This window comes from Thalia democratica, chromosome 4 (genome assembly GCF_965202585.1).
Source record: "Thalia democratica chromosome 4, ktThaDemo2.hap1.1, whole genome shotgun sequence".
NCBI lineage: Eukaryota > Metazoa > Chordata > Thaliacea > Salpida > Salpidae > Thalia > Thalia democratica.
In genome coordinates this window covers 33,821,918-33,849,200 of record NC_139168.1, presented here as the reverse complement: position 1 = coordinate 33,849,200, position 27,283 = coordinate 33,821,918, and the positions used below count along the sequence as shown (strand labels likewise).

The window sequence follows — 27,283 nt, the reverse complement described above, 5'->3', positions numbered from 1 at the left end:
TTTTTCTCAATTTAAAATGTTTGTTGTTAAATATCGAATTTTATAAAACAATACCTACTTGATAGCTCTTTACTGTTTTGAGTTTATCTTTTAAGATATGGTAAGTTGCACCACTTAAGCAAACTACAAATACTTGAATGTTCCGTGTTTAGAAATTATTTATTTAATTTTGTTTACCTTTTACCAAGCACCAATGGCTGATATAAAAGTTGATCATTTAAATGAACCAATTTCTATGTTATAAAGTGTGTTTATAAACTGTATATTGAAAAAATTATTTCAATAATAATTTTGCTGCAGCTATGTTTGTTTAGCTTATGAGGATAACGTCGTAAATTTTTATATCTCAAAAATAGTCTTTTTTAATAACTTTAGTTTATTAAATAAATAGTAAATTAAAACTTTGAAAAAGTGTTTTAAAACACTACAAGTCTAAAGGTAAGCTTTTCGTCAAGTCCAAGTTTTAGTGTAATTAAAAATAAAAACAGTTTTTTCTTAATTATAAAAACTATAACTGAAAGTAGCTGAGAACTTAATAATTACCTATTGTTTCAGGATAATTTTATACAAAAAAAAGTAATGAAATAAAATTTAAAACAAGCAGTAAGTTTTTGAAAAACTGACACATCCAAAAGGCCACTTATATGTATACAAGTATATAAATACTTCAAGACCATTATCAACAAGTGGGGGTGTAGCTCAGATGGTAGAGCGCGCGCTTAGCATGCGCGAGGTACCGGGATCGATGCCCGGCACCTCCACATCACTATTTTGTTCCAATAGCTATATAACATTTTTTTTTATCAAAACAGTTTTATTAAAAATTAATTAGGACTTAATTCTTTTTAGTCTAGTTTGCAAAGTTAAATAATTTTCATAACTTTTTGAATATCTACTATGTCAAAAAGTACCTCTGAAAAAGATGAATTTAATAAGTAAAATACGCGCCCCTAAAACCGACCATAACCGTAGTTGGTTTTTACTACATAATATTTTATTGATACTGAATTTTGGAAATTAAAAGTTTACAAGTTTAAGAATTTAAACATTTTGTAAAAATATTGTTATAAGTCTCCAAAATTCAGTATCAATAAAATATTATGTAGTAAAAACCAACTACTTGAAACTTAATGAAAAACTAATAAATTTTACAATTTTAAGAATTAAAACATTACGTACAGACCAAAATGAAAAAAGTGCTGTAACCAGGATTCGAACCTGGGTTGTCACGGCCACAACGTGAAGTACTAACCACTATACGATTACAGCAAACGTTCCTACACCGGGAATCGAACCCGGGCCGCCTGGGTGAAAGCCAGGAATCCTAACCACTAGACCATGTAGGACTTGTATGAAAAGAGCATACACCGTTTATAAACGTAACACTGTTCATTGTGGCTTACTGGATTAATATAAATTGCATTTCACGGAAGTTCTTAAACAGTTATTTTTAATTGTTATAGTAAACATTCAAATGAAATGAATGTACTGTTAACAAACGTATGCTTTATAAAAAACTACACTTAACTTTTGTCAATTTTCATAACAAAACATACTAAGTTAAGAATTTTTGAAGGTATTACAAAAACTCAAACTACTGGTACTTTTTAATTAAAATGTATACTTTATTAAGTTCTTGTGAATTGTTTTAGTATTTTTAAACTTAGGAAAGTATTACTATAAAAAACAATGACACTTATTTACTTTAAATTTATTAGGTAAACATTTTAGTAATTTTTTTAACTGTTTTATTAAAAAGCAAGGAAATAAAACATAAACTTTGAGTAATTTTCTAGAAAAGTATTTTACTACTGAATTTTAAACAAATATTTTGTTGTTATGTATTTATAAACAACATAGTAGATATTCAAAAAGTTATGAAAATTATTTAACTTTGCAAACTAGACTAAAAAGAATTAAGTCCTAATTAATTTTTAATAAAACTGTTTTGATAAAAAAAAATGTTATATAGCTATTGGAACAAAATAGTGATGTGGAGGTGCCGGGCATCGATCCCGGTACCTCGCGCATGCTAAGCGCGCGCTCTACCATCTGAGCTACACCCCCACTTGTTGATAATGGTCTTGAAGTATTTATATACTTGTATACATATAAGTGGCCTTTTGGATGTGTCAGTTTTTCAAAAACTTACTGCTTGTTTTAAATTTATTTCATTACTTTTTTTTGTATAAAATTATCCTGAAACAATAGGTAATTATTAAGTTCTCAGCTACTTTCAGTTATAGTTTTTATAATTAAGAAAAAACTGTTTTTATTTTTAATTACACTAAAACTTGGACTTGACGAAAAGCTTACCTTTAGACTTGTAGTGTTTTAAAACACTTTTTCAAAGTTTTAATTTACTATTTATTTAATAAACTAAAGTTATTAAAAAAGACTATTTTTGAGATATAAAAATTTACGACGTTATCCTCATAAGCTAAACAAACATAGCTGCAGCAAAATTATTATTGAAATAATTTTTTCAATATACAGTTTATAAACACACTTTATAACATAGAAATTGGTTCATTTAAATGATCAACTTTTATATCAGCCATTGGTGCTTGGTAAAAGGTAAACAAAATTAAATAAATAATTTCTAAACACGGAACATTCAAGTATTTGTAGTTTGCTTAAGTGGTGCAACTTACCATATCTTAAAAGATAAACTCAAAACAGTAAAGAGCTATCAAGTAGGTATTGTTTTATAAAATTCGATATTTAACAACAAACATTTTAAATTGAGAAAAAAAAATTGAGTTTACACTAATAATATATAAAAGTTGCTCATAAATTGAAAATTCAAATGTAGACATACATATTTAAAAGTATAATACTTATAATGATAGTTTTATTTCTAAAAGGGTTTTTGAGAGCAAAAGTATTATAGTAATGGAGTGCATCAAAAACAATAAGGCATATTTGGTCAAACTTAAAACAAAAGACTTAATCTAAACAATTTACATGTAAATAAAATAATTCAAACAGCTGCTATTTCCAAAATACTTAATGAAATGAAATCAAGCTGTACTACTAAACTCAATAAATGCTGTAAGTTGGCTTAGTAACAAAATCTTATGCTTTTTTTGATATTGAAGCAAAACTATTTTAGTAAAAAATAAGAAACATTGACTTTTTAATAACCTTTATGATAAGTAATGTTAAAATATTATCTGGTATAATGATACGGACCTGCTACAAAACAACTTTATTTTCTAACATCTAACAAACTATAAAACCTCAACATGAATATAAAAATATTTGAAGTTAAAAAACAACTACTAGTGCTTGATAATGCAGCTATAATTATTAAAATTAAACACAGATTAGTTTCCACAACATAGAGAGCTTTTAAATTAACTACAGTTATTTAAAAAGAATCTTTTCAATCTTTAGAAATTATATACTTATTTTTAACTTTTATTCATTTTATAAATTTATTGTCTGTTATATATATAGAAAATAATTTATAAAGTTAATCCTATAGAAACAATTACTATATGAATTTTTACTAAACTTTGAATAAGGAAGTAATCTATTTTACAAATTTCAGTAAGTAATTACTATTTCGAAATGCATCAATTGAAATTATAATCTGCTGTGTTATTTCAAGTAAGTTAGCTAATATTGTGCTAAAAAACTTTAAAACTAAAAATTTATGCAAAAAGGAGCCTGACAGGGGACTTGAACCCCTGACCGTTGGATTAAAAGTCCAACGCTCTACCGACTGAGCTAGCCAGGCTCACATGCATATGATAGTTTTGTATTTTATAAATGCATAAGTTTTATGTATGATACTGGCTTTAAATGTTACAGCAGACTATAATTTTATAGTTACATTCACAATAGTTATTATTTAATTGAAATTTGTAAAATAGATTACATTACTTAAAATATTTAACTGTATTAGAAATGTAGTATCTAAACTAACAGTAAAGTTAAATATTTTAGAAATATTAAACACAGCATTTGCTTGAATTTCATAGGTCCGTTGAAGTGTTAGCGTAATAAAGAGGAATACTGTTTAATTGTAACCAAAATTGTATTTTTGTTATTATAATCTCCGCCAGGTGGCGCGAGAGGGTCAATATTAACTTGGCCACGTAATCTTTTACTAAAAATGTAAACAAATTTAAAAATGCATTTCACTTCTAATTTTCCAGTTGTCACAATAACACATATTTTTGTCATCAGAATTTATTTGTTTGTTATCGTTTATTCGCAGTTTTGTCTATTCACTATTACAGATTTAGCTGTGTTCTTTAACTTGAATAAATTCACATCACATTTAAACTATATTAATTAAGTTTATTAATAGTTTCATTAAAGTTATAATTAACGATATGAGTTCAGGAAACTCAGGAAACCCATTCCCTAATATTGTAAGTAACTTACTGACACCAGGTTTAAAAAGGTCCAAACGCTTAGCAGAAAAAAGAGACGCAGGCAGAGCATCTTCTTTACCTAGTAGCTCCCACATGTAACCTACAAGTTCTAACTCACTTCCCCCTAACTTAGACGCGCAACCCCCCGTAGATATTAACAGTAGCTCCTATAGGCCCTCTAGGACTACATAATTTCTTAATAGTAATGTTTAATATGTCATTTAATTATTTTAATCAGCTTTCTTCGCTATACTTAAAACACTTTTTATTAATAATTATGAAGTATATTTATTAAATAAAAACAAATTTTACTCCTAAGATATCTATATCAGAATACAATACAGTAAAAAGTATTAAGTTTGTCAAAATTTACTTATTTATAATATATTATATATGCTCCTTAAAAACATATACATAAAAACACAGGTAAATGTAGTTGTAACAAGCTGGAGAAAAATGAATAGCTTAAAAATTTAGCAAGTTTTATTTCAAAAACTTCTGTTTAAAAAATATAAAAATTCATAAAACACACTTAAAAGTTAAATTGTTTTTTCTAAACACTATTTCGTATACTTACTTTTTTAATTACTTATAGTAAACATATCTATGAAAAAGAAAATGACAACATTAATGACTAAAAACTAAACGATGGCAGCATCTAAAAAAAGATAACTTGCCTACTACGGTTAAAATTCATATTTTCTGAATAAAATTGTGCAAAGATTAACTAATGCCTATTAAAACTTTGACAAACATATGAAGCTATGATATTTTAATTAAACACTCTTTTTCATAAGATATAAAAAACATGAACATAAAATATCATAAACTATAGATATTTTAACTGCAGTTGTAATATACATAAAACTTTGTATAAAAACACTAAAACGATCGAATGAAAACCTGGTATAAATGATAACTACATAAATATATATAAGAATATATAAGATATTGCGAAAACTTAATTTATGAAATAATTTAAGAAAGAATAGTACATATGTTTCATAAAAACTGTTTTTAATCCTCAGCTGTAGTTTAAATTCAATTGCACTGTGCTTAAAATAAATACAAAAGTTACTTGTTAAAACTATATGTACTGTTCTTTCTAAATTCAAATATTTGCAATAAACTATTTAAAAGCTCTTCAAGTGGGCTCTGTGGAAGGTGGTTTACTTTATCTCATCATATTATTTTATATTAAAATAAGAAGTTATATAATATATATATAACTTTTTTATAGAATTAATATAACGAGTTAAGTATTTTATGTATGTAATTCGATGAGTAGCATGTTTTCTAACTCTACAGTTTAAAGAACAGCAGAAACTTTGTAATTGATAAACTTGCTGAAAACTTCTATTAAGTGAAAAATTTCACTGACCAAAGAAAAATCTAAACTTGGATGCCACTTTTTGGAGCAAAAAAGCCAGCTAAAAACAATTAACATAATATTAGTAATAAGAAAATATCTTGAAGAAAGACTGACTTTAAAACAATTAAAATTTAAAAATAAATATTTGAACTAGCTGAGTTTAAAACGAAAATTAAACATTCCTGAGCTTTAAAAAAAACATTTAATTGCAATAATTCACATAATGATAAAACAAATTATTTTCAATTTTTTAACACAGTAAAATTTTTAAAATTAAACACTAAACTAGTGAAAATAAATTTTAAATTGTTAAAAACGTGTTAAGCTTCAATTCTTTTATTAAACAAATCACAAGTAAAACCTAGTTTACAAAACACTTTAACAAGTGACAAATCAACAAAAAAATTAAGAAAAAAACTCAATAACAATTTATCTAAACTGATATTACTTGCAGTCCACACAAACAAATTCAAATAGACATAAATCAGTTGGAGATTTTCTGTAAGTTTAAGCTAACCTGAGATGGTTTGAGTTAGTGACAGCATTAGTACAATAAAAAATAAGTTTGAGTAAATCAACTTCTTAAACTATGTTTAGTAGAAAATGTTAAAAAGTATACTAAAATTTATGTTCATTAAAAACTATGATTGAAGTTAAATTTCCATTTCAACAAGTTTAAAATAAGGGAAAATTAAGATTAATATGAGGCCATGCTTTTAGAGCAATGTAAACAGTATATAAATATTAATGAAAATGTTAATAATTTTAATTATTACTATCTTTAAAATATATAAAACTAATTGAGTAATTCTTAACTACTTTAGTGTTTAATGAAGAAAACTTAGCTTAAAATTTGAATAGTTGATACTAAGGAATAAAGTTTTGATAATATAAAATAAATTTGTTGTATTTTAACTATATTACTATATTAGTACTATATATACTATTTAAACCATACACTTCTTATATGAGTGAAGTCAGAGTGCAGTTCTGAATATTACTTTTGCAAAGTTACTGCCCATATAGACATGAAAGTTTGTATGTGTAGCAATGAAGACCGTTTAAAAACTAATTTTATGTGATTTATACGCTAATTATGACATCACAACAAAACTTAGCAGAGTAAAGCTTTAGTTTTTAGCAAAGTTACTAAACATATAGTTATGAAAAAATGTATAACTAGCTACCTTTAAAGAAGGTTATAAAACCATAAAATAAAAATATAACCTGTGTAATTTTATTACTTTCATTTTTAGTGGTTTGTCAAAATTACTAAATGGATTAACATGAAACTAGCTTAGGTTTTATAAGGTTGTTCAATAGTAAGTGTGTGTACAAACTTTTATAACTATAATAATTACTATTACTTAATACCTTTGCCAAAAATAAGGTTCTAGTTTAGAATTAGAACTAAAAATGCTAATCCTACTTATCTACTTGAACAAAAGTAATAATGTTAATTTAAACAGTATCATACTTCAAAAAAATAATTTGCTTTGATAAACTCTGAAGGAAAGTTTATAATTTTAACATAAGAAAAAATAACTTTTACTATTCAGTATACTTCCATTAGTAAAACTGCTTGTATATGAGATTAAAGAAGGAATTTTACACAGTTATAAAACAGTATGAGCATAAGTTGATAACTTAAATTAAGGGGATAAATGTTAATGAATACAATAACTGTTATGTAGAAGTTTAAGTTCAAAATTATAATTTATAGTATGTTGAATGTAGCAGGATTGCCTAAATTTTTTTTTTCAAGTTTCCTGTTTTCTGAATTTCTTTTTGGTCTTTTAAAGCATAGTTTTGTTTTGTCCTGCTTTAGTATAAAAAAAACTTAAGGTATGTAACAATCTTGAAAAGTAAAAAAAATATTGATAATTTAATTATAATGCTACATTAATATAGTTCTATAAAAAAATATAAATGATACAAATAAATTTACTGTATATGATAGTTGTTTGAGATGTAATCTAAATTTGATTGTTAAACATGTAAAAACCATTTAAAAATCCAGGTTCTTCCAGTTTTTTTTGTGATTTTTGTTCAAAATTTCAGGTTTCCTAATTTCTCAAATTCAAAGTTTTTAAAGATTCCAGGTTTTTTGACAAGCCTGATATACTCAACTAGATTGTATAATTAATTAAGATTAATTTAATGAATTGAAATCCGGAATATCAATTAAGTTGTTAAATCACTTGTAAAATTATTGAATAATTGAATAGCTTAATTTTTTATGGTAGAAAAACATCAGACTTACTCTTCACTCTACAACAATAAACATTAAACTAGTTAAAACAATTAAGTTTTTAAGTAATGGAAGAATTATGATTACAACTAACAATTATTTAATTAAAATTTGGAAATAATTTGATTACTTTAGATAATTAAGATTCATTGGGGCTTATTGTAGTAACTTTGTCAGTTTTTTAAAACAAATGTTACTATTTTTTTAATAGTAAATATCTAATATGAGGTACAAATTTAAATTAATAAACTCACTAACTTTTATATCAAGCTTCTTTGCAACCACCTCCATAGTAAAATCTAAAAGATTCCTTAACATTATTTGGATTGTTGAGAATAGCTGAGAATTTTTCTCATCTACTATAATAGATTTCATCTACAATAATACTATAACAGAATAGCTTAGAACTTTTCTCAGCTACTACTTCTTAGATCTTAAAGGTGTTTCACAAAAAATAAAATAAATTCTAAAATGTACCTCAAACCAGGTCAGTCGTAATTTAAAAGCTGTCTTATGGATAATAACCGTAATAATCACTACTTATCTCCTTGCTTGGGTTTCTTAATTTAATTATATAGTAGATCTAGCCTTTTTAAATTCTTTAGTTTCTTAAACTTGAACTTCAAGCATCTAGTCTTGAGAAATTAACGTCAAAATTTTTTTTTAATTTAAAAGAGCTAGATTAAATTTAACATTATTTACAACGATTCTTCTTTGATAAACTTCAGACGTAAATAAGACATTTCATAATGACAAGTATTGACAAAGTTCTAATACAAAAGTTTTTGGTTTCATTAACATCTAAGTTTTTAAAATACATTTAGTAATATCTTAACTTTTATTAAATATAAACTACTTTTTTATATTCCTAAAACAGAAAACAAATGATAATGTGATTGTTTTTTCAACTTTATTTTTTAATTATATCTTTTAATTATAACGATTTTATTTAAAAGCATAAGTTTCGCTAGAACCTAATAGTATTGTCATGATTTACAGTTTGCATCTGTTTTTTTTTTTCTTAATATAAGTTGGTTGTTTACACTTTTTAAATTCTATTCAACAAAAAATTATACGAGGTTGACACTAGCCAGTCCTGAGCCGGGTTGTTTCTTAATTTGTTTTATCGCATGAATTCAGATTTTTATGAATTTGCTCTGCTGGTTAAGTTCTCACATTTGTGTGCTAAAAAAATGTTACCGAATTGTTTTTTTAAGAGTTAAAAATTTAAAAACTTTTCTTGAAAATATAATAATAAGTTAACTGTTTATAATTTAACTTAACCATATTGAATGTAGACATTGAAAAGTACAGAGAATAAATAAAAAAATAATGAACACACAAACATATTAGCACATACATAAAACTTTCAATTTATTAAATATCTATCTTAGTATTTATAGTCAGAAGTAATAGTTAACAAGAAAGTTACTTTCTATAAAGTTTTGATTAAGTTGATATGAATCAAAAAGTGTAAAATATAACTACACATACTTTGATTTAATGTATTTTATATCAGGTTCTTGCCGAGTTTGTACTTTCGGTTTGTGTTTAAAGTGCCAGTTTACTTTACAAACAGTACAAGTTTACAGTGCAAGCGGAAGTTTACTTTACAAACGTTTAAACTTTTAAATGATCTACTTTGGCTGCTTATTAAAGTACTAACTGTGCTAAAATCAACGAATTGATGTTGCTGCCTTTAATTGAATAAATACAATTTTTTCAATCTAAAGTCTAAACCAAGAGTAAAAGTCGCTATGAAAAGTTGCGTTAATGTTGTTCTTATACCATCAAGTAATGAAATTTTTAAGAAAATCATAAAATTTGTACAGTGCACCTAAGTTTTTTGCATTCAATTGATAAATGCTTTTTTATTGGTGTTTAATCTGTACATTTTAAACTAAGTTTTACATTTGTCCTACATTACTTAATAACTTTTAAAAAAAAGCTTACCATATTCAAAAATAAAAAATTTTTGATTCTTTTGCTTTGTAAACTTTATCAAAATATTTCGTGATGCTAAGTATTAACTTTGTTAATACATATATATTTAAAAATGAAACATTTGAAAAATTTACCTTGAAATTGAATTAAGCAATAGTATGTTTATTTTAATACTGAAAAGAATTTATTTTTCAAATATCGTTTTTCTTTATAATATTATTTTCAGAAGTTTAGTTTTTTATGTTTAATAACATTTAAATATAAGTTTAACGTTTTTTTTTTTGTTAATTTTAAGTTGCTGACCTATATTTTTTTGCATTGATCTAATTGATCACAAACAAAACTAACAAACTAATTTTTATTTTAGTTTTTTTTTATTAACACATCATAAATACAGTTAAAAAGAGTATAGTTATAGTTTGAATCAACACAAAAGATGATTTATTGAAAATTTCACATGAGTTTAAGAAGCCACAAGCAGCTAAACAATTAAAGCAACAACAATGGAAAAAACGCCATTGTTTGAACAGATGACGTCATCAACGAGCTTGCTCCGCTGAAAAGTTCCGGCACCGCTCCCACAAGATCCAGGTGCTGCGTCTCCTGAGTTTTCATTGGCGGTCGTGTCAGATCCTGAAAGTAACATTATTTGCACAACAAAACTGGTATACAGTAAAGCTGGTAGACTTGAAGAAACGGCTTACTTATTGATTGCAAAAGTTGTTGTACTATCAAAACCTTAAGCTAAAATTTTAAGTTGCACAAGTCTTTAAACATACTTTTTTATTTAAAAAATAAAACTGTCTGTATAGGTTTGAAAAATAAAAGTTGTCAAATTTTATAGAGTTGTGTGTTGTGTGCTTACAGCAAGTCAAAAGCTAAAGTTAAAATAAAAACGCATTTTATATTACATACAGCAACTCAAAAGCTAAAGTTAAAATAAAAACGCATTTTATATTGCTTAATAAGTTTTATATATCATTCTACTATTACTGAATTTTTCCTATATAATTTAAATTAGAATATTAATAGAATAAAGTAAGATTAAAGTTAAATAGCAAAGTAAGATTAGCAAAACAGAAAAAAAACAATTAACTTTCAAAGTTTAGGTTGTTGTTTAATTAAATTTACACCATTAGCCAAAACTTGAAGAGACCAAAACAATTGAAATTAAAACCTTCTTGTACAATTTGTGTCGTCATCATCATTCCTTGGTCTTCATCTCCCGTTAGGTGGCAATGAAGCACCACATCTCCTGTGAATTCGTGCGTCAGAAATCTCACCTTGAAAGTTAAGGAAATGTTAGGAAAAATTTTGTTGTGAAAAATTTTTAATGCCATTCTAAACTAGAAAATTATAAATTTAATTTCTCTATGACAAATTTTTTTTTTAAATGTAGCCTACAATACTAATTAAATACTTTGTATTTTTTTAATGTGTATTTTAGAAACCAAGCTTGCTCAAAAAGCTCGTCAGTGCTTTAAACAAACTAAAATTTCTAATAAAAGTATTTATAAATAAGACTTGTTAATTAAGCAATTAGTAAAAATAATGAGCAAATCGAAATATAGATCACTAACGAGCTTTTTAAACAAAACTTAATTTGTCATAAAAACTTTAAAAAAATAAAAAGTATATTTGTTTTTATTTTAGAAAGTAGAGACTTAGAATTTTTTAAACAATCAAACCTTCAAATCAAACCTACAAATTGTAGACTTCAATACAAAAACATATACCTTTAAAATATTTCAAACAAAAACTTACAGTAATGTTTCCAAGTGGGGGCACCAACAAAGTGTCTCTCCACTCCTAAACTTGGGCGTACCCAAAACTTTTTGAACCTTCGTGTTTGTCTCCGTGTCCTAAAGCTTCGGTCGCACCGTCGGGATATTCAATGTCGGTAGAATCTGTGGTTAAAGTAAAATTTTGTGGTTTTTTTATTCTAATGAATCTGTAAAATACATTGAATGATTTAGAAATTTAAAGATTTAGTTTCTATTTTGATTTTTATTATTTGAAAAAATAACCATTGCAATGTGAATGTTGAAAAGTGCAAGTATTTCCCTGATGATCGAACAATTTCCACTCTCCATCATCATTTCCAAATACAACTGGTCCAACGTACTTGTTATAACTTACCACCTAAAACAAATGTTCGCTTTGGTAATATATAGGTTTAAGATATGGGTTTTGTAAAGCTTCTTTAAAAATATTTCCTACAAGCATTAATGTATTATATAGCTGATAGAATCCTTATGTTATTTTAAGTTTTTTTTTTTTTAAACGATATATATATATATACATATACTTTTTAAAAAAATAACAAATACCTGCATATGATTTATATGCATGTGTATTGGATGTGAAGATTTAAATTCTGTGTTCACAAAACTCCACTCTTGAATAGTGTTAACCAGCGATTTTGTTCTAAAGTTTTTGTTTTAAGATTTATAAAACTTTATCATTATTGAAAAAAGTTAGACTAGTTTAAATTGTTTTATAAGTTTGGTAAATAACAATATATAAAAACTAGATATTTGATCATTTTGCATTATAATTTATAAATCATATTTTAAGTTTATAAGCTAAATTACTTTAAGACATTTATTAAAGGTAAACACCTAATAAAAATATAATTATCTTTTATTTAAGTTATTAAATAAAGTTTACACCTTAAATTTTTTAAAAACTAATAGAAAACAATTATTTTTTAGTGATACAGTTAAACAAGCTTCAAATAACTTAGCTTACAAAAACAAACAAAATTTTACCTTGGATAGTTTTCCATGTAATCTTCCCCTCCAAGTGTGTCTGTTGGGGTGACTTCAACAGTAAATCTTCCCTTTATCTTTTCATCAGGTTCGTACCTTAGGTCTTGTAAGAATGTAGGAAGTTTAGGTAAGTTAGTAAGCAATGGTTCCACTAACGGGTCTGTAGTGTTGTCAACAACATGAATCTTCATCAAGTCTCCGGTAAAAGTGGAGTGGTCGACCAGTGAATGCATATCTGAATCTTTGAAATCCGATTTTAGCTGTTATAAACACTTGTCTTGTTAATATATAAAGAAAAATATTTTTTTAAAGATAGAATAACTTCATTCTAAGATAAAACTTATGTAACATTAAAAAAAACTTAATGGTTTGTGTACTATAACATAAACAATTTTGTATTGCACTCTAAAACCATAAAGAGCTGAATGAAAAACCACTAAAGGTCACATTTAATTCAGTTTATCAAAATAACTAACCTAATAGGTTCCTGGTTTTTCAGATCTGACTTGCCAGTCTAGTCTACCTCTTGTTATCAGTAGCGATTTACCGAACAACGGTACTCTCGGTTTATCGAGGTAGACACCGTTAATGGCTATTTCTGCATTTCACATTTGTTACCTCTCTTATCAGCTATCATAAGCGCTAATGCGTGCACTCCTATTGCATTGACAAACCTTTTTAATATTTAAATAAGTTTATTCAATATTTTTTGTTTTCTAAAGTAATAGTGAGAATTTAATTAATAAGGTATACTTAGATTCTTCTTTGTTTTTATAAAATTAGTTTTGAAAAAATTAAGAGACGAAAACAAGAATATTTATATTAGTAAAACAATTATAAAATTTAATCCTCACAAAAGTTGTCGGCTTTGAAAGATCGAGTTTAATTAACGCGACTTGGGTTATCAATTATATTAAAAAAGAACAACAAAACATAGTAGACTTACTCACCTAAAACGATAGATTTTACCGGTATTTTTTAAGTACATATCTTATATTGTTAACTGGATCTTCTATCCATTCTTCAAGAGTTGTTGTACCATCTTCTAAAAGCTGATCATTTAGCCTAAAAATTTAGGTAACAACAAAAAACTTTATAATGAGTTTTTTACTAAAGATAAATTTTCTTTTTAGTTTTGGAAATAAACTATTTATTTTTAAACTTTTAAACATTACCCAGTTTGTTATTGTAATAGTTTATCTTTACAGTAGGTACAAAGATAAAACAAAATGTTTTAATAAACTTGAGTATATATTGAGTTAACCATAAAACAATATAATGAGAATGTAAAAACAAGTCACACAGCAGATAAAATAAAAACAGAGCTTCTACAAAGTCTCAAAAAGTACAGTGCAAAAGTTAAGTTTTTTATTAGTTGTATTTTGTGTTTTCAGGTAAAAGAGAATAAATTTTCATTATAAATCAAAAAAAAAAGTTTAATCAAAGTAAGACTATTTAAAACATTTCAAAATAAAGCGCCTTTTTTTGTTTTATTTATTACGAAGCTTTAGATGCAATTCTTATTAAAGTTTAAAATACAACAGTGTTTGTCTCAAAAGTTTAAGAAAAAAGAAGCTTGTCTTATTTAATACGTTTACAAAATTTAATTTTAATTCAAACAAACATACAAAATATACTACATGTTACTAACTTTCATTCTTATTAAATTAAAAAGTAATTTAACAACACTTGTATACAATTGCACTCTTTAATTCTTGAAAAGTATACATTATAAACTATATTAGATAAGGTTATAAAACAAAAATAAACTATACAACATTGTTTAATAACAATAATTTGTAAAAAGATTGTTTATCATAAAATATTTTTAAGCGATTAATTTTTATAATTTAGAAAAATTTTAAGCACAAATACAATAATATTATAGAATTTGAAACTAGTTAAATCTAAAAACTACGCTTGGTTTAAATCATAAGTTACGTATATATATTGTTTATGTATATAATATCTGAAAAAAAAAAAAAGAAATATATAGATATTAGTTTAAAAAAATCATTAATTTATTATATTATTTAATCGTAGAATGAATTAGAAATAAGTACACAAATGAATTAAAAACTCGTTTTGTTGCATAAAAAGCAGTAAAATTCGTCAAACTTAATTAAAAACAATCAATACTATCAGTTTGCTTCTTTAATCCATTTCGCATTGTCAGTTAGTAATAGTTGAATGAAAATAATGACAGCCTCGATTTAGTTAAGTAAGCCAATTGAATTAATCTACTTCTTATTTGTAAAATATTAATTTTTCATGATCACTACCAGAAACAGTTGATAAATTAGTATTTTTCTACAGCTACAGGCGATTAAATTTGTAACATTTTATTACTACACTAAATTATTATTTTACAGTTATACAGAAATATATTCATCAGAAAAAGAGATTTAAGCTTATATTCAAGATACAAACCTGAAACTTTTATCATCTTGAATATTTCTTTGCACGACAGAAAAGGAAGCATCGTCAGTTTCAGAAAAGATTGGAATGTTATTTGCACTTCTCTATCGCAGTTGTGAGGACACGAGTATCCTGATATTTCGTGTTTGGGATCGTCTTCTACAATCAACATTCCTGACATTCCACTAAAAACATGTGTGCGATTAGAATAATCAGATAAAACGTTTTGATTCTAAACATTTAAGTTTTGACTAAAAACTAGGGTTAAACAACTAAATATACGAGAAAAATTAAGTAATAAGATATTTATAAACAGTTATATATTAAAATTATAAACTACAGTAAAACAACAAGTTACATAAATATTTATACATTGTTAAAAATTATACTATAACTAAAATAAAATTTTAGTTTTAGGTAAATTTACATAATCAAATGAGTAAAAAATACTTAATATTTTTATTTGTTTAGATTTTCATAAGTTCAATTAATTTTTTTTACGTCTGTACTTCCACTATACTGTCATCGTGAGTATAACAAACAATCAACTTACTTGTGAACACTGCCATGCGCATGTGGGTGATACCAGTATGTACCTGCTGGCTGGTCTTTATGGATCTGGTACATGTATTGGTAGTTTTCACCCGGATTCACTTCGACAAAGGGGTTGTCTTGAGGCACCTTAAAGCATGTTAAAATTTTTCATTTACTAAAAGACCACTAACAGTAAGGTGCTAACTAAGCACTAACAGTAGTAATAACTAAGTGTTTAGTTATTACTCATTTTGAAATATACGTTTTGTTATCAACCAATAACTAGTTTAGTTAGCCAATTTTGATTACTTATAATGTTTTCAAAAATAAAATTGTAAAGTGTATAAATTACTTATAGCTTCTTATAATATTTTTATTTAAAATATATGACACTATTTTTATTCTAAGCTAGTTTTCATAAGCAGTTTTTAAAACAAAGATGTTATTGTGTAATATGATAATTATACGATAATATTTACATTGCTTCACAACTTTTTTTAGTTTAAATATTTGTTGAAAAAGTTTGCTTTTCGAGCGGTTGGTCAATGAACAAACAAAAGTAAAAACAAATTTGTCATCTTTTTTGTCATGTGTGTTATTTGATCACAGAATATAATTTAGATGAACCTTCTCGATAAACAGTTATATTTAAACAATATTATTGTTTCTAAATAAACAAAATACCTAAAAAGCCTCGTACTTTAAAATTCTGTGTCTAAAATAAGTATAAATTTTATAAAAGTAAAAGTTTGCTATTCAACATATTCTACTTACTGTACTTGCAATATGAAGACCATGGGTGTGAAGATTTGTTTTGTTCGGAAACCTAAAAATGTTGATCAGAGCAACAAAGTCTGGATCTTCTAAGTTGTTCACCTTGGCAATTCAAATACGTAAAATGTTAGATATGTAATATTTTTATTTTATCCCATCTTGTTTCAAATTATTTTTTTGACTAGTTATTCTAAAAAAGTATAAAAATCTGAAAGAACTTGCTCATAAGTTATAGGTTATGTTATAAAGAAAAACATACAACATACCTAAAGGTTCAAGTATAAAATTGTAGCCAAGATATAAAAAAAGCTGAAGTACTACTGGTTAGTGATGTAATAAAGTATAAAAATTTTAAACTCACTAGGTTTAGGTCAACTACAAGTCACCAGGTTTTACTCGGAAGGTCGGTCCAGTCTACTTTCCGTTGTACAACCTTCTTTTCACGGTCAACCAGTCTAAGTTGAAAGAACTCGCCGCTACAGTCAGGTTCGAGTTTAGATACCCGTCGACTGATACAATCTGTTCCACTACTGAAAAATCTTCCTCACCTAAAATATAGAACTTGTTCTCCATGTAATTTATTGAATACAAAAGTAAGCCAAACCTTAAGTGTAAAAAATAAAAACAACTGTTAAAGTAGAAACAACAGACTTAAGACAAACGTTTTAAGACTTCCTAGTTAAACAAAATTCTAAAATAGTTTTAATTTTTAAGATAGTCTAATTTTTTTATATATTTTTACAATTAAATGCTTGCATATAAAAGTTTTAGAAGAAGCATTCATTTTACTTTAAGTTATGTCAACATAAACTTTAAATTTTATACTTTACTAAATGTATATAAGAAAGTTTCGTGAAATTTGTGTTTTTCAGAGTTGAATAAAACTAAAAAAATAAAATTAATAATAATAATCTAATTTTAAATAAAAGTTGTTTCAAACTGCTGAATTGTTAATATGTTTTAAAACGAACCTTTTAAAGGAGTGCAAGGTTTTTTCATTGAACATAAAAATTGGCCATAGCAACTAACAGTTGCCACAGCTAATATGAAAAATAACTTCATTAGTATTATGTACTATAAAATTTACTTAAAGTTTTTAAATGAATCATTTATGTATTTACAAAGCACATAATTGCTAAGGTTTTGGTAACTTTTTTTTTTATAAGCTAAAAAGTCCTATAAAATGTTATATAAAATCATTTGTTTTTGAACTATTATAGACTAACAAAAAAAAATTAAAACTGAAAAACTTGTTTAATACTACTTTTAATACTTAAAAAATAGTTTTAAGAAAGAGTTGTATGGAAGTTTTTGTGAAGATGATAGTTTCCGCTTAACAACAACTAATTGTTAAGTTGAGGTGTATGCTGAATTTTATGTTTTTGGTTACAGATTTGTTAGTAACGCAAATATTTATTTTAAATTGGAAGGTCAAATTTCCTATTCTTAAAAATGACAATAATTACGAAACGTGTGAAATCAAAACAAGTTTTATTTTATCATTACTTTATTAGCATATTGTTTCAAATACAAAACCGACTTATTATCTACTTTGAGTAAAAAAAAAAAATTTTTTAATTAATTTTTAATTTTTTCAAACACCTTTTAAAACTTAATTAAAGTTTTTTAAGTACGCTATTTATTAAGTTTATAAAAAAGTATTTTTAAATTAAATATATTTATGAAGATTTAACCATCACGCTTCGATCTTCAGACCACAAGTTTTCGGTAGACTGAAACCCGGGTTTTGTTTTTATTGAAAACTGTCCGTAAGTCGCAACCGAAAAGCCTACAGTCGTCATTCTACCTTTAACTTATCATGATTTATATTCACTAATCGTACCTGCAAACGGTTACTTCATGGTGGTTTTTTTAACGCAATAAACTAAAACTATATTTATTTTATTAAACGACTTTTATTATATGAATCATATTTAAGAACATTCTGTATTAAAAAAAGTTTAAAATAGTTTTACTTTTGAACATAAACTTCAATTTTTGTAATGTTTTTAAAACTACTCTGCTCTTATAAAAAATAGATGAAGTTTCAAGAGTTTATCTGAAGGATTTAATTTAAAGCGATTAATTTAAAGCAGCAGTTTGTGATTTGACAGATTTTTAATTTTTCGTCAAGTAATTGACACGTAAAAAAGAGTAATTAATTTTTCAAAATCGACCTTAATAGTATTTTGATTATTTTTCAAAGTCAAAAAAATTGTCATTAAAGTTTTGATTTTTAATTTATTAGTTTATTACCGTACAAACTATAAACAAAAACTTTCTTTATTTGACAAAAATACGCATTATTTTGCTTTTAGAAATAAAAACAACATTAGTATTTATTATTAAACAAGCAAAAAGTTAACTTTAAGTAAAGTTTTACATGTTTTTTAAAGTTTAACTTTACTGTTAGTTTTGAGTAAAGTTAGTCACTAACGGAGATAAGTAGCAACTTCTTAAATTGATGTTTGTACAATATATTTTTGGTTATCATAAAGTAGCACAAGAAATAATTAAACAAGTAAATCATTTTTACTATAACATATTTTCAAAGGTTAGAAATTATAAAGCATTTAATGATTACAAACAAACATAGTTGATATATTTGTTTCCGTGTTATTCCGTGTTAAAATAAATTAAATCAGCTATAACTGTTCAGTGTGTTTTCTGTGCTTTGAACTGTGATGAAGTAGTAAAAGTAAAGTCTTATGTTTATTAAGTAGCGATAATTTAATTGTGAAGTAGTTTTGCAGTAACATTATGCGTAAGAACTAATCAACTAAAGGTTACATTTTTTTAGTACAATATTATTTGCTAATATGAGTTTGAAAAAAAACAACACAGTTTAGATTTTTTTTGTTATTAATAATAATAATAATTTTCGATTTATTAAAAATAGTTAAAGGAATCAATCAAATACATTTATTTGTCACAAAAAACTTAAAAATATTATGTTGTAATACTGAAGAAAAACAATTATATTTAAGTTAATTGTACTTACAAAAGCAAACAAAAATAACTGACCAACAGAAAACAAACATGAATTTATTGTAAATTCTCACTGATAAAAAAAGCAATATACATTTTTTACATAACACTATTTCCAGAATTTTTCTAACGATGTAAACTAAATTCAAACTATTTAAAAATGGACTTAAACTTTGTGTAGTTTTAAATAAGCATACACAATAAATTTTTAGTCGGATTGTAGCAACTATTTGAGGTTTTCGCTGAAAGCTTACACTTTTAACACTATTTTCATGTTGTCAAAAGAAAAAATTGTTTACTTCAATGTTTAACTTTAATCTTTTTTCCTCATTGAACCTCAAATCATCTTTTACAGGTTTTTTTTCGTAAAAAAGTTTACTTTTTAGAGGAATAATCATAATGAATCGAGGTTTTTGAGCAGTTTTGAACAAACTTTTTTTACATACTAGAAGTAAAATTCGTATAGGTATGTAAGCTAACTTAAGTGAAAATTTTCAGTTGAAAATTTAAATATTGCCTTCACAAAGATAATTTAATAATTTTGTTTCTCTTTCCAGATAAAAAAGCACAAACACAGCTAATAAAATATTTTTTAATATCAAAATACAAAATTTCCATGCTTATTTTGGTCGAAAAAACTTTCCATTTTGACCAAAATTCGTCTTTTGTGGCAAAATTAATAATTATTTAACATTTATCCGACCTAGTATTTTATCCCAACACTTTCATTTTCGGAATGTCGAAATTTGTATATATTAATTTGAAATTTTATTTTCGACAACTTTTTCCCTTTTCTACACTCTTTAAAGAATTTGAACAAAAAATCTTTAACAAGACCAAATAAAAAACGTTAAATTAACTGTAATACTAATACTAATGAAAGTTTAGTTAGTAAGTTATAATGTTTGTAAAAGTCAACTTTTACAAGCTTAATACATAAAAATTGTTAAGTTGTAGATATTACACTTTTGCATAAATTATAAAAAATCCTTAAAAAGTTATAAAAGCTAAACAACATATTATAAGTTATAGATTCATGTAAACTAAGAAATTGTATCCTTTTTACATCAAGAATTTTGTAGAAGTTTAGAAATTACTTAACCTCAAAACCAGGGTGGAGCATTGTGGTTTATTGAACAAAAACGAAAAACTGCTCAAAATTCATAGACCTGGATACACAATTGGAGCAGATGCACAGCTTAAAAAATAGTATTATAAAACAAATAAAACTATTATTTTTCAAATTAACATTTGTTTAAACTGTATTGTTTTCATCTTTCTAAATTATTATTTATTAAATTTAAATTAGGGGTTGTCTAAACACTTATAAACTTTCTTTTCCCCCTACCACGCGTCGCCACTGCTTGTAACTATTTAGTTGTTTTTTAAGTAAATTCTACACAAAATAAAGTTTTAGTGTAATTTTCATACTTAAGTATATTAGATATTATATATCATTATAGTATATTATTAAGTATATATTGTTTTTAATCTTATGACAGACCAAAAACAAATCCTTAAACTGTTAAGTACAAAACTAACAAGTATAAGCTAATATAAGTATTTTTACAGTGTTTACTTTTTTTCTTAGTTTAAGTAAATTGTTTAAACTTTTGATTTATTTGTTCTTAAATAATATCATACTTGAGTTATTGTATAGATTAACTAATTCAAAAAACAACTTGCAATATTTAAACTTTTTTTCCCTTTTCAATAGAATAAATAGTATTCTGTTTGTGCTTACATTGTTTATAACTCAATTTCTAGGTTTAGATATTTGTATACAGTTTTAAAATTTTATAGCATAAAAAGGATAGAAAATATAAAAGTAAACGAGTGCTTTGTAGCTCGACAGCTAAATTTTTTTTCATGCACCAGGTCTACTGCCCGAATATTTAATAGTAATATTTTTGTTTTCTATATATTTTTTTAGTATCTTAAGGAAAGTTTAATGTTTATTTGTAAGGTTTGTAAGAACTCAAAGCGTGTAATTAAGTTAATATTTAGAAAGTAAATGCTAGATTCAAATTAAAATTGTACTTTAAAAGTTCAGGTTATAACTTTTAACAAATTAATATGAAAAATAAAATTAGATAAAAACATAAAAAATAAGCATAAAACTTTATAGCTGCTATAAATTAAATGACTTTTTTAAACTATTGATTTCGTTTTTATTTATTAAAAACTGAAGGTGTTAATTTTATTTTTGTGTAGAAACTGTAATATGCGTTTATCATAATATTTAAAATACCTTTTACAACATTATATATTTTCAAAAATAGAAGAATGTTAAGTCCTACGGATTACATTACCATAAACAAAGCTTTATAACTTTCCACTTACATTTGGTCAAGGTTTTTACGAACTTACTGTAATTAGAACCATAGTTTTTTACAAGGTATACTAACTGTTTTTTAATGTGTTTGAATAACTGAATTAAAACTTTAATTTTTTTTAGTACTAAAGATAGTTTATAAGCGTTTCTCTAAATAATAAATATAGCTTATTAAAATTGTTTTACAAACTAGAAGATTTTATTGTTTTTAGTTTTTCATTTATTTGTTAAAGTATGTACTTTTTTTAGTTAAAAGCGTAAAGTTTTGTTTTTAAAAAACTAACTTAAAATATTAAATTTATTTGTGCTATAAAAACTTTAGAAAAGTTGAACGATATCGTTGAATTAGTTAGTTCTCTTGCAATAATTAAAAAAAGAATTAATAATTAACGTTTTGTTAAAAATTAAAAAAAAAAACTATGCTATAGGACAGTGGCGAAACGTGATATTTTTGTTAAGGTGTTAGAGGAAATTAAAGTATTAAAAAAAATCTTATATTTATTCTTTTTAAAACTAGTTTAGTATGATAAAAACACTAAAAATTCAAAAATAAAAACGTAAACAAAAGTTGGTAAAAAACATGATAATCTCAACAATTAAAAGTATTATAAGAAGTTAATTTATTTTTTAAGTGAATCATGTGTTCTTATGCTCCACCCTACGCACCTCAGCATAACTGTTATTCGTAAATTAAACAAAACTAATTTATGCAAGAAAATAAAACAAACAGCCATTACTTTTTTCGTTCACGTAAATTTAATAGCAAACGTGATTAAAAACGAAAGTGGACATAGAACTTTAGCAAAAACTCATTGAGAATTTTTTTTCTCTGTTTAGAAACTATATAAAAGTTTTACACTGTTCAAATAGAACAGTTTTCATGATGAAAAGTTTAAGCTTGTAGTTGGAGTTTAGTATACTTCTAAACAGCATTCAAGTATTTTTAATTTGCGATTTTTAGTTTTAACTAATTTTATACTATTTTAGTTTGATTATACAATACTTCATTATATTGTATTATTAATCAATATAGCTTCATTTACTTATTGAAGATAGTATCGCTTGATTAGTTGCTTTGCTCTAAAATTTATTAGTGCGTGAAGTTTGAAAGAACCTCACTTATTCTAATCATGCTGTGTAAATAATTTTTAACCATTAGTTTTGATAGGCCTAATAAGTACTGACTGTTAACTGCCTTTTTGAATTTAATTTTCATTTTTTTTATGTTTTTTTTCGTTTTTTCTGTACTCAAAGTTTAGACATTTTTAGCTGTTTTAAGAAAAATATGCACTTCAAATTGTGTAAAAATGACTAATGTTTAATTTTGAATTTCATAAAAAAATTGAATTTAAACAGTCTTGAGAATTGAAAAAAAAGCTATAAGTTATATACAACTTGAAATGAATTGTTCTTTTTTATATATTTTTTCAACCTTAATATTAATTTTGAACTTGTTTGATTTTTTATTTGAAAACCAAGGGTGTTTTAAGGTAGTTTAAGGGTATATTCAAAGTCATATAGCCTCGCCTGGTATTTTTGCTAGGTTTAGAGCATATATTATTGGGAGTCTAAAAAGCTTTAATTAATTTTACTCCTAAGCACAAAACTTTTTTAAAAGTTTTTAAAAGAAACGTTTTTAAGCCTATGTACGTTTTTTTAGATTTCAATTTAAAATAGAAGTAAAAAAGTGTGATTTTTCAAATAGCTAATCTTGTTTTTCTATAAACGCTATAGCTTAAGATAAATGGTGAAACAAGTAGTTATGAATAATTGTTGCTGGTATTTTCGTGTATTTTATGTAAGTCGTCATTTTTGACAACATTTATGAAGAACTTATAGTAATTCTTGAAGAGAAAAACATAAAAAACCGTTTTGATTTTAGTTTATACAACTTTTAAAATACTTGAATCATAAAACTAGTTTTAAATAGCAAGACATATTTAGTTATGTGTAACTTTTTGTTTGATTTTCTAGTCACTAAATAAGTCAATGGTTGCTTGACCCCCTTTTAAGCCCACTGTCTTCTATAGAATGTTGTTGTAGTTTTTAAAAAATCTTAAGTAAAGTTTCCGAAACTTATTTACTAAACGGATAAACTGCATCGTTTCTTGATATTTATCTATAAATTATAGTAAGTTTGTTGACACTTTTAAAAAACTGATCAACAGTATTTATAATACATTCTTCAAATTTATTTTAACGTAGTAATTTCAGCAATGGGAAAGCTTAAGTACTTTACTTCTGTTTTTACTGGCGTGCTCGAATGCTTGACTGGAGCAGGAATCATTTTTGGCTGGTCCAACCTCAGACTCGTGCTTCAAAAGGAAAAATTTTTCTACGATTCGTCGGGCTGCAACGGTGTAGATGGGGCAGACTATGTAAAATGTATAACTGAAGCGAAAAACGCTCAAGAAGCAAGTTTTAACAAAGTGTACACAGTAGCTTCTCTGCTGTTGGGATGTTCGATATTACCAAACGGATTGATTTTTGACAAGTTTGGCACTTTAGCGACTAGACTTCTCGCTTCCGCTTTATTTCTAGCCGGTTGTTTAGTACTAGCTTTCGCCATAGTCGAACAGTCTTTTCTTGTATACATAGCCATGATTTGTATTTGCGTCGGAGGAATATTGTTTTTAGTGACAAACTTTCAGACCGGAAACTTGTTTCCAAAGCACAGGTCATCGATCATTGCGCTGATAAGTGGCAGTCTTGACTCGTCGTCTGTAGTTTGCCTGTTCATTAAACTAGCGTATGACGGTGGGTATTCGTTGAAGTCTATTTTCCTGGTTTATTCTTCGTTGACAGCGTACCAGTTGTTTAGGTTTGTTTTTTTTAAACTTTTTTAAACGAAATATGGCTTGTTTGATTAAATTTACAACAAGAATAAATGCAGTCGAAACATACTTAAATATTTTAAGTTAGAATACTTTACTTTCAAATATACATACAAACTAAAAATAAAACACGCATTTTTTTTAGTGTTTAAACAAAATGAGTTTATTATGTTTTTTGCTAAATATTTTATAGTACATTATCAGGTTAAAAATTAAAAGTATACTGATAATAAATTTTACAATTTTTTACACCTAACTAAATATTTTTCCTAGGTCATTTTTTCTGATGCCGACAAAATCTATTCCCTTTCCAATTCCTAAAAAAGATACAAACAGCGGAAGTTATGATTACGGAATATTACACTATCTAAAAAAACCCAAACTTTCAACGGATGAATCAAGTTCCGATGTCGAAAGTGCAAGTGTCAAAATACAAACAGCACCAGAAAAGCCTAAGGAAAGCTTCTCGAGTTGCTTAAAAGATTTCAGCTACTGGCTGGGCGTTTTACATTTCACTTTGTTGCAGTTACGTAACAATTTCTACCTGTCGACAGTTCCTGAAAACCTTATGAATTACGTCAACACGAACAAAAGTGTTTGCGGAAATAAGGGTGTTTCTTTTGACGACATTGACTTTTACATGATCATATTCGGCTTCAGCAACTTTGGCGCGTTCTTCAGCGCTCCATTGATCGGAATCATAGTTGACAAATCAACCAAATATTTTAAAAAACACCACGAGTCAGACCGCGCGAGAAACAGAGCTTTAGCTTGTGCCAATTTCGCCACTTGCAGTTTGGGTGTTCTCTTTTCGATTTTCGTCGCAGTTCCCAACGTTGAAGTGCAATACGTTTCGTTCATTTTGCAAGTGGTGTTCAGATCGTTCATGTACGCGGGTAACTCGAACTTCATCGCTGTTTCGTATCCTTCGGAGCACTTTGGAACGCTCTTCGGAATCAATCAGTCCATAGCCAGCTTGTTTTTGTTGCTGCTTTTGCCAATAAACAGCTATGTTACTTATAACTTGCAAAGCTGTTTTAGGCAAGCAAATATTTTATTTGTTTTTGTTTGTTTTCTAACATTTGTGCACCCAGTTTACTTGTTTTTCAAAAGAAAGTAGATTTTACTTATAAAAATTAAGCTTTTATATAGAATTGGAGATTAAGTAACTTGCAAGTTTTTTTTAATAAGTAGTTATAGGTTTGAAAATACAAAGACCTCTTTTTACAAAAGAAATTTATTATATTTTTGCACAATTTAACAAATTTTCAAACCTAACGTTTAAAGAAAAGCAAACTTTACAATTTTGTGGTCCATAGTTTTATTTACTTACCAAATATATTTAAAATACCTGAAAGTTTTTACTGATAATCAACAAAGTAACTTCATATAAAATACATATTTAATAACAAAACATATTTTGGTTTACTCAACTTTTTTATATGTCTTATAGTTCTAGTAGCATTTATTCATATTTTTTAACTGTTATAGGTGCTAATTGAGTGTTTTTTTGATAATATATATTTTACGTAAAGAATTACATAGAATAAAGATTAACTTGTACAAACAAAACTGATTTTACACATAAAGGTTTCAAATTTAAGCATTGTATAAATGTTTAAAGTTGATGTAAAAATTTATAAGTCTTATTTGTTTTGAACAAAGTTTTAATGTACTATATAAAAAAAATAAAATTGAGTTTCAAGTAGTTGGACAACATCTACAGTTTGGACGATTTAAAAAAGTCAAATATTAAAAGTATCGAGCTGAAATTTCCTTGTACATTAATCTCTTTTTGAGCACTTATTTTTTAGATTTATAATTCTAACAAAATATATGTTCTAGCGATCAGTACTATACCTTAAAAGTAATTATATAAAATAAAGAAAATATAAACTAAACGAGAATAATTGAACTTAATAACACCAATGACATTATTTATAAAATTTTTATGTTAATGTTTAAATACTTCGTAAAAAATCATTAAAGCTGACAAATTTCTTTTTAATGTTAAGAGATCTTTTTATAGGAACGGGTCAAACTTGCATGAAAAAAAATTGCACGAGGTTACTAAAGTGCACGAGGGGACTAAATTGCACGAAGATACTTTTGCACAAAGACAAATTTGCACGAGGGCACAAAATTGCACGAGGGAACAAAATTGCACGAAGACAATTTTGCACGAGAGTAAAAAGAAACAGAAAAAAAAAAAGATAAATTCATAAAAAAAAAAAAAAAAAAAAAAGTTACTGACCAAGGGTAAGAGTCAGGGGTAACGATGATAGTAAAAACGATGATAGTAAAAAAAAAAACTTAAGTTAGCGACTGAGGGAAAGGGTTAGGGGTAACAGTGGAAGTAAAAAAAAACTAAATAAAAAAGAAAAAAATAAATTAATAAGATAATAAAAACAAAAATTAAAAAAATTTAACTCGTGCAAAAATGTCTCCGTGCAAAATTTTCCTCGTGCAAAAGTGTCTTCATGCAAAAGTTACCCTTCGTGCAAAAGTATCATCGTGCAATTTTATCCCCTCGTGCAAAAGTGTCTTCGTGCAAAAGTATTTTTGTGCAATTTTGGCGCTCGTGCAAATTTGACAGCTACCCCTATTTATATATTTTTAAATATAAAGTCGTAACGAAACAAATAGGTAAGAATTTTTTTTTTAATGTGATAAG

At 25.8% G+C, this 27,283-nt stretch overlaps 2 protein-coding genes and 5 non-coding genes across 7 annotated transcripts; 2 read left to right on the top strand and 5 right to left on the bottom strand.

Annotated features, from left to right (window-relative positions):
- Window positions 1-688: 688 nt before the first annotated feature.
- On the top strand, window positions 689-761 carry Trnaa-agc (transfer RNA alanine (anticodon AGC)). Its single transcript has one exon. It is a non-coding gene; the product is annotated as a tRNA-Ala (tRNA).
- On the bottom strand, window positions 700-17,025 carry LOC145833290 (multicopper oxidase mco-like). The gene is given in 17 exon segments (XM_082940477.1): window positions 700-783; window positions 10,470-10,588; window positions 11,133-11,238; window positions 11,720-11,764; window positions 11,825-11,862; window positions 11,983-12,097; window positions 12,286-12,382; window positions 12,727-12,986; window positions 13,233-13,327; window positions 13,330-13,400; window positions 13,696-13,791; window positions 15,157-15,226; window positions 15,229-15,329; window positions 15,698-15,825; window positions 16,453-16,554; window positions 16,814-16,831; window positions 16,834-17,025. Coding segments are annotated over 17 exon segments (1,737 nt in total).
- Trnah-gug (transfer RNA histidin (anticodon GUG)) lies at window positions 1,198-1,269 on the bottom strand. Its single transcript has one exon. It is a non-coding gene; the product is annotated as a tRNA-His (tRNA).
- Trnae-uuc (transfer RNA glutamic acid (anticodon UUC)) lies at window positions 1,275-1,346 on the bottom strand. The gene has a single exon. It is a non-coding gene; the product is annotated as a tRNA-Glu (tRNA).
- Trnaa-agc (transfer RNA alanine (anticodon AGC)) lies at window positions 1,995-2,067 on the bottom strand. The gene has a single exon. It is a non-coding gene; the product is annotated as a tRNA-Ala (tRNA).
- On the bottom strand, window positions 3,673-3,745 carry Trnak-uuu (transfer RNA lysine (anticodon UUU)). The gene has a single exon. It is a non-coding gene; the product is annotated as a tRNA-Lys (tRNA).
- A 6,966-nt stretch (window positions 17,026-23,991) lies between the features above and the next one.
- Window positions 23,992-25,729, top strand: LOC145833289 (equilibrative nucleobase transporter 1-like). Its single transcript, XM_082940476.1, has 2 exons — window positions 23,992-24,596; window positions 24,883-25,729. The coding sequence occupies exons 1-2, from the start codon at window positions 23,992-23,994 to the stop codon at window positions 25,727-25,729; spliced, it is 1,452 nt and encodes a 483-aa protein (XP_082796602.1).
- The last annotated feature ends 1,554 nt before the right edge of the window (window positions 25,730-27,283 follow it).

Coding starts and splice junctions, on each gene's coding strand:
- LOC145833289 (XM_082940476.1), top strand. CDS start 23,992: ATGGGAAAGCTTAAGTACTTTACTTCTGTTTTTACTGGCGTGCTCGAA. Junction 24,597..24,882: donor ACAGCGTACCAGTTGTTTAG/GTTTGTTTTTTT, acceptor TATTTTTCCTAG/GTCATTTTTTCTGATGCCGA.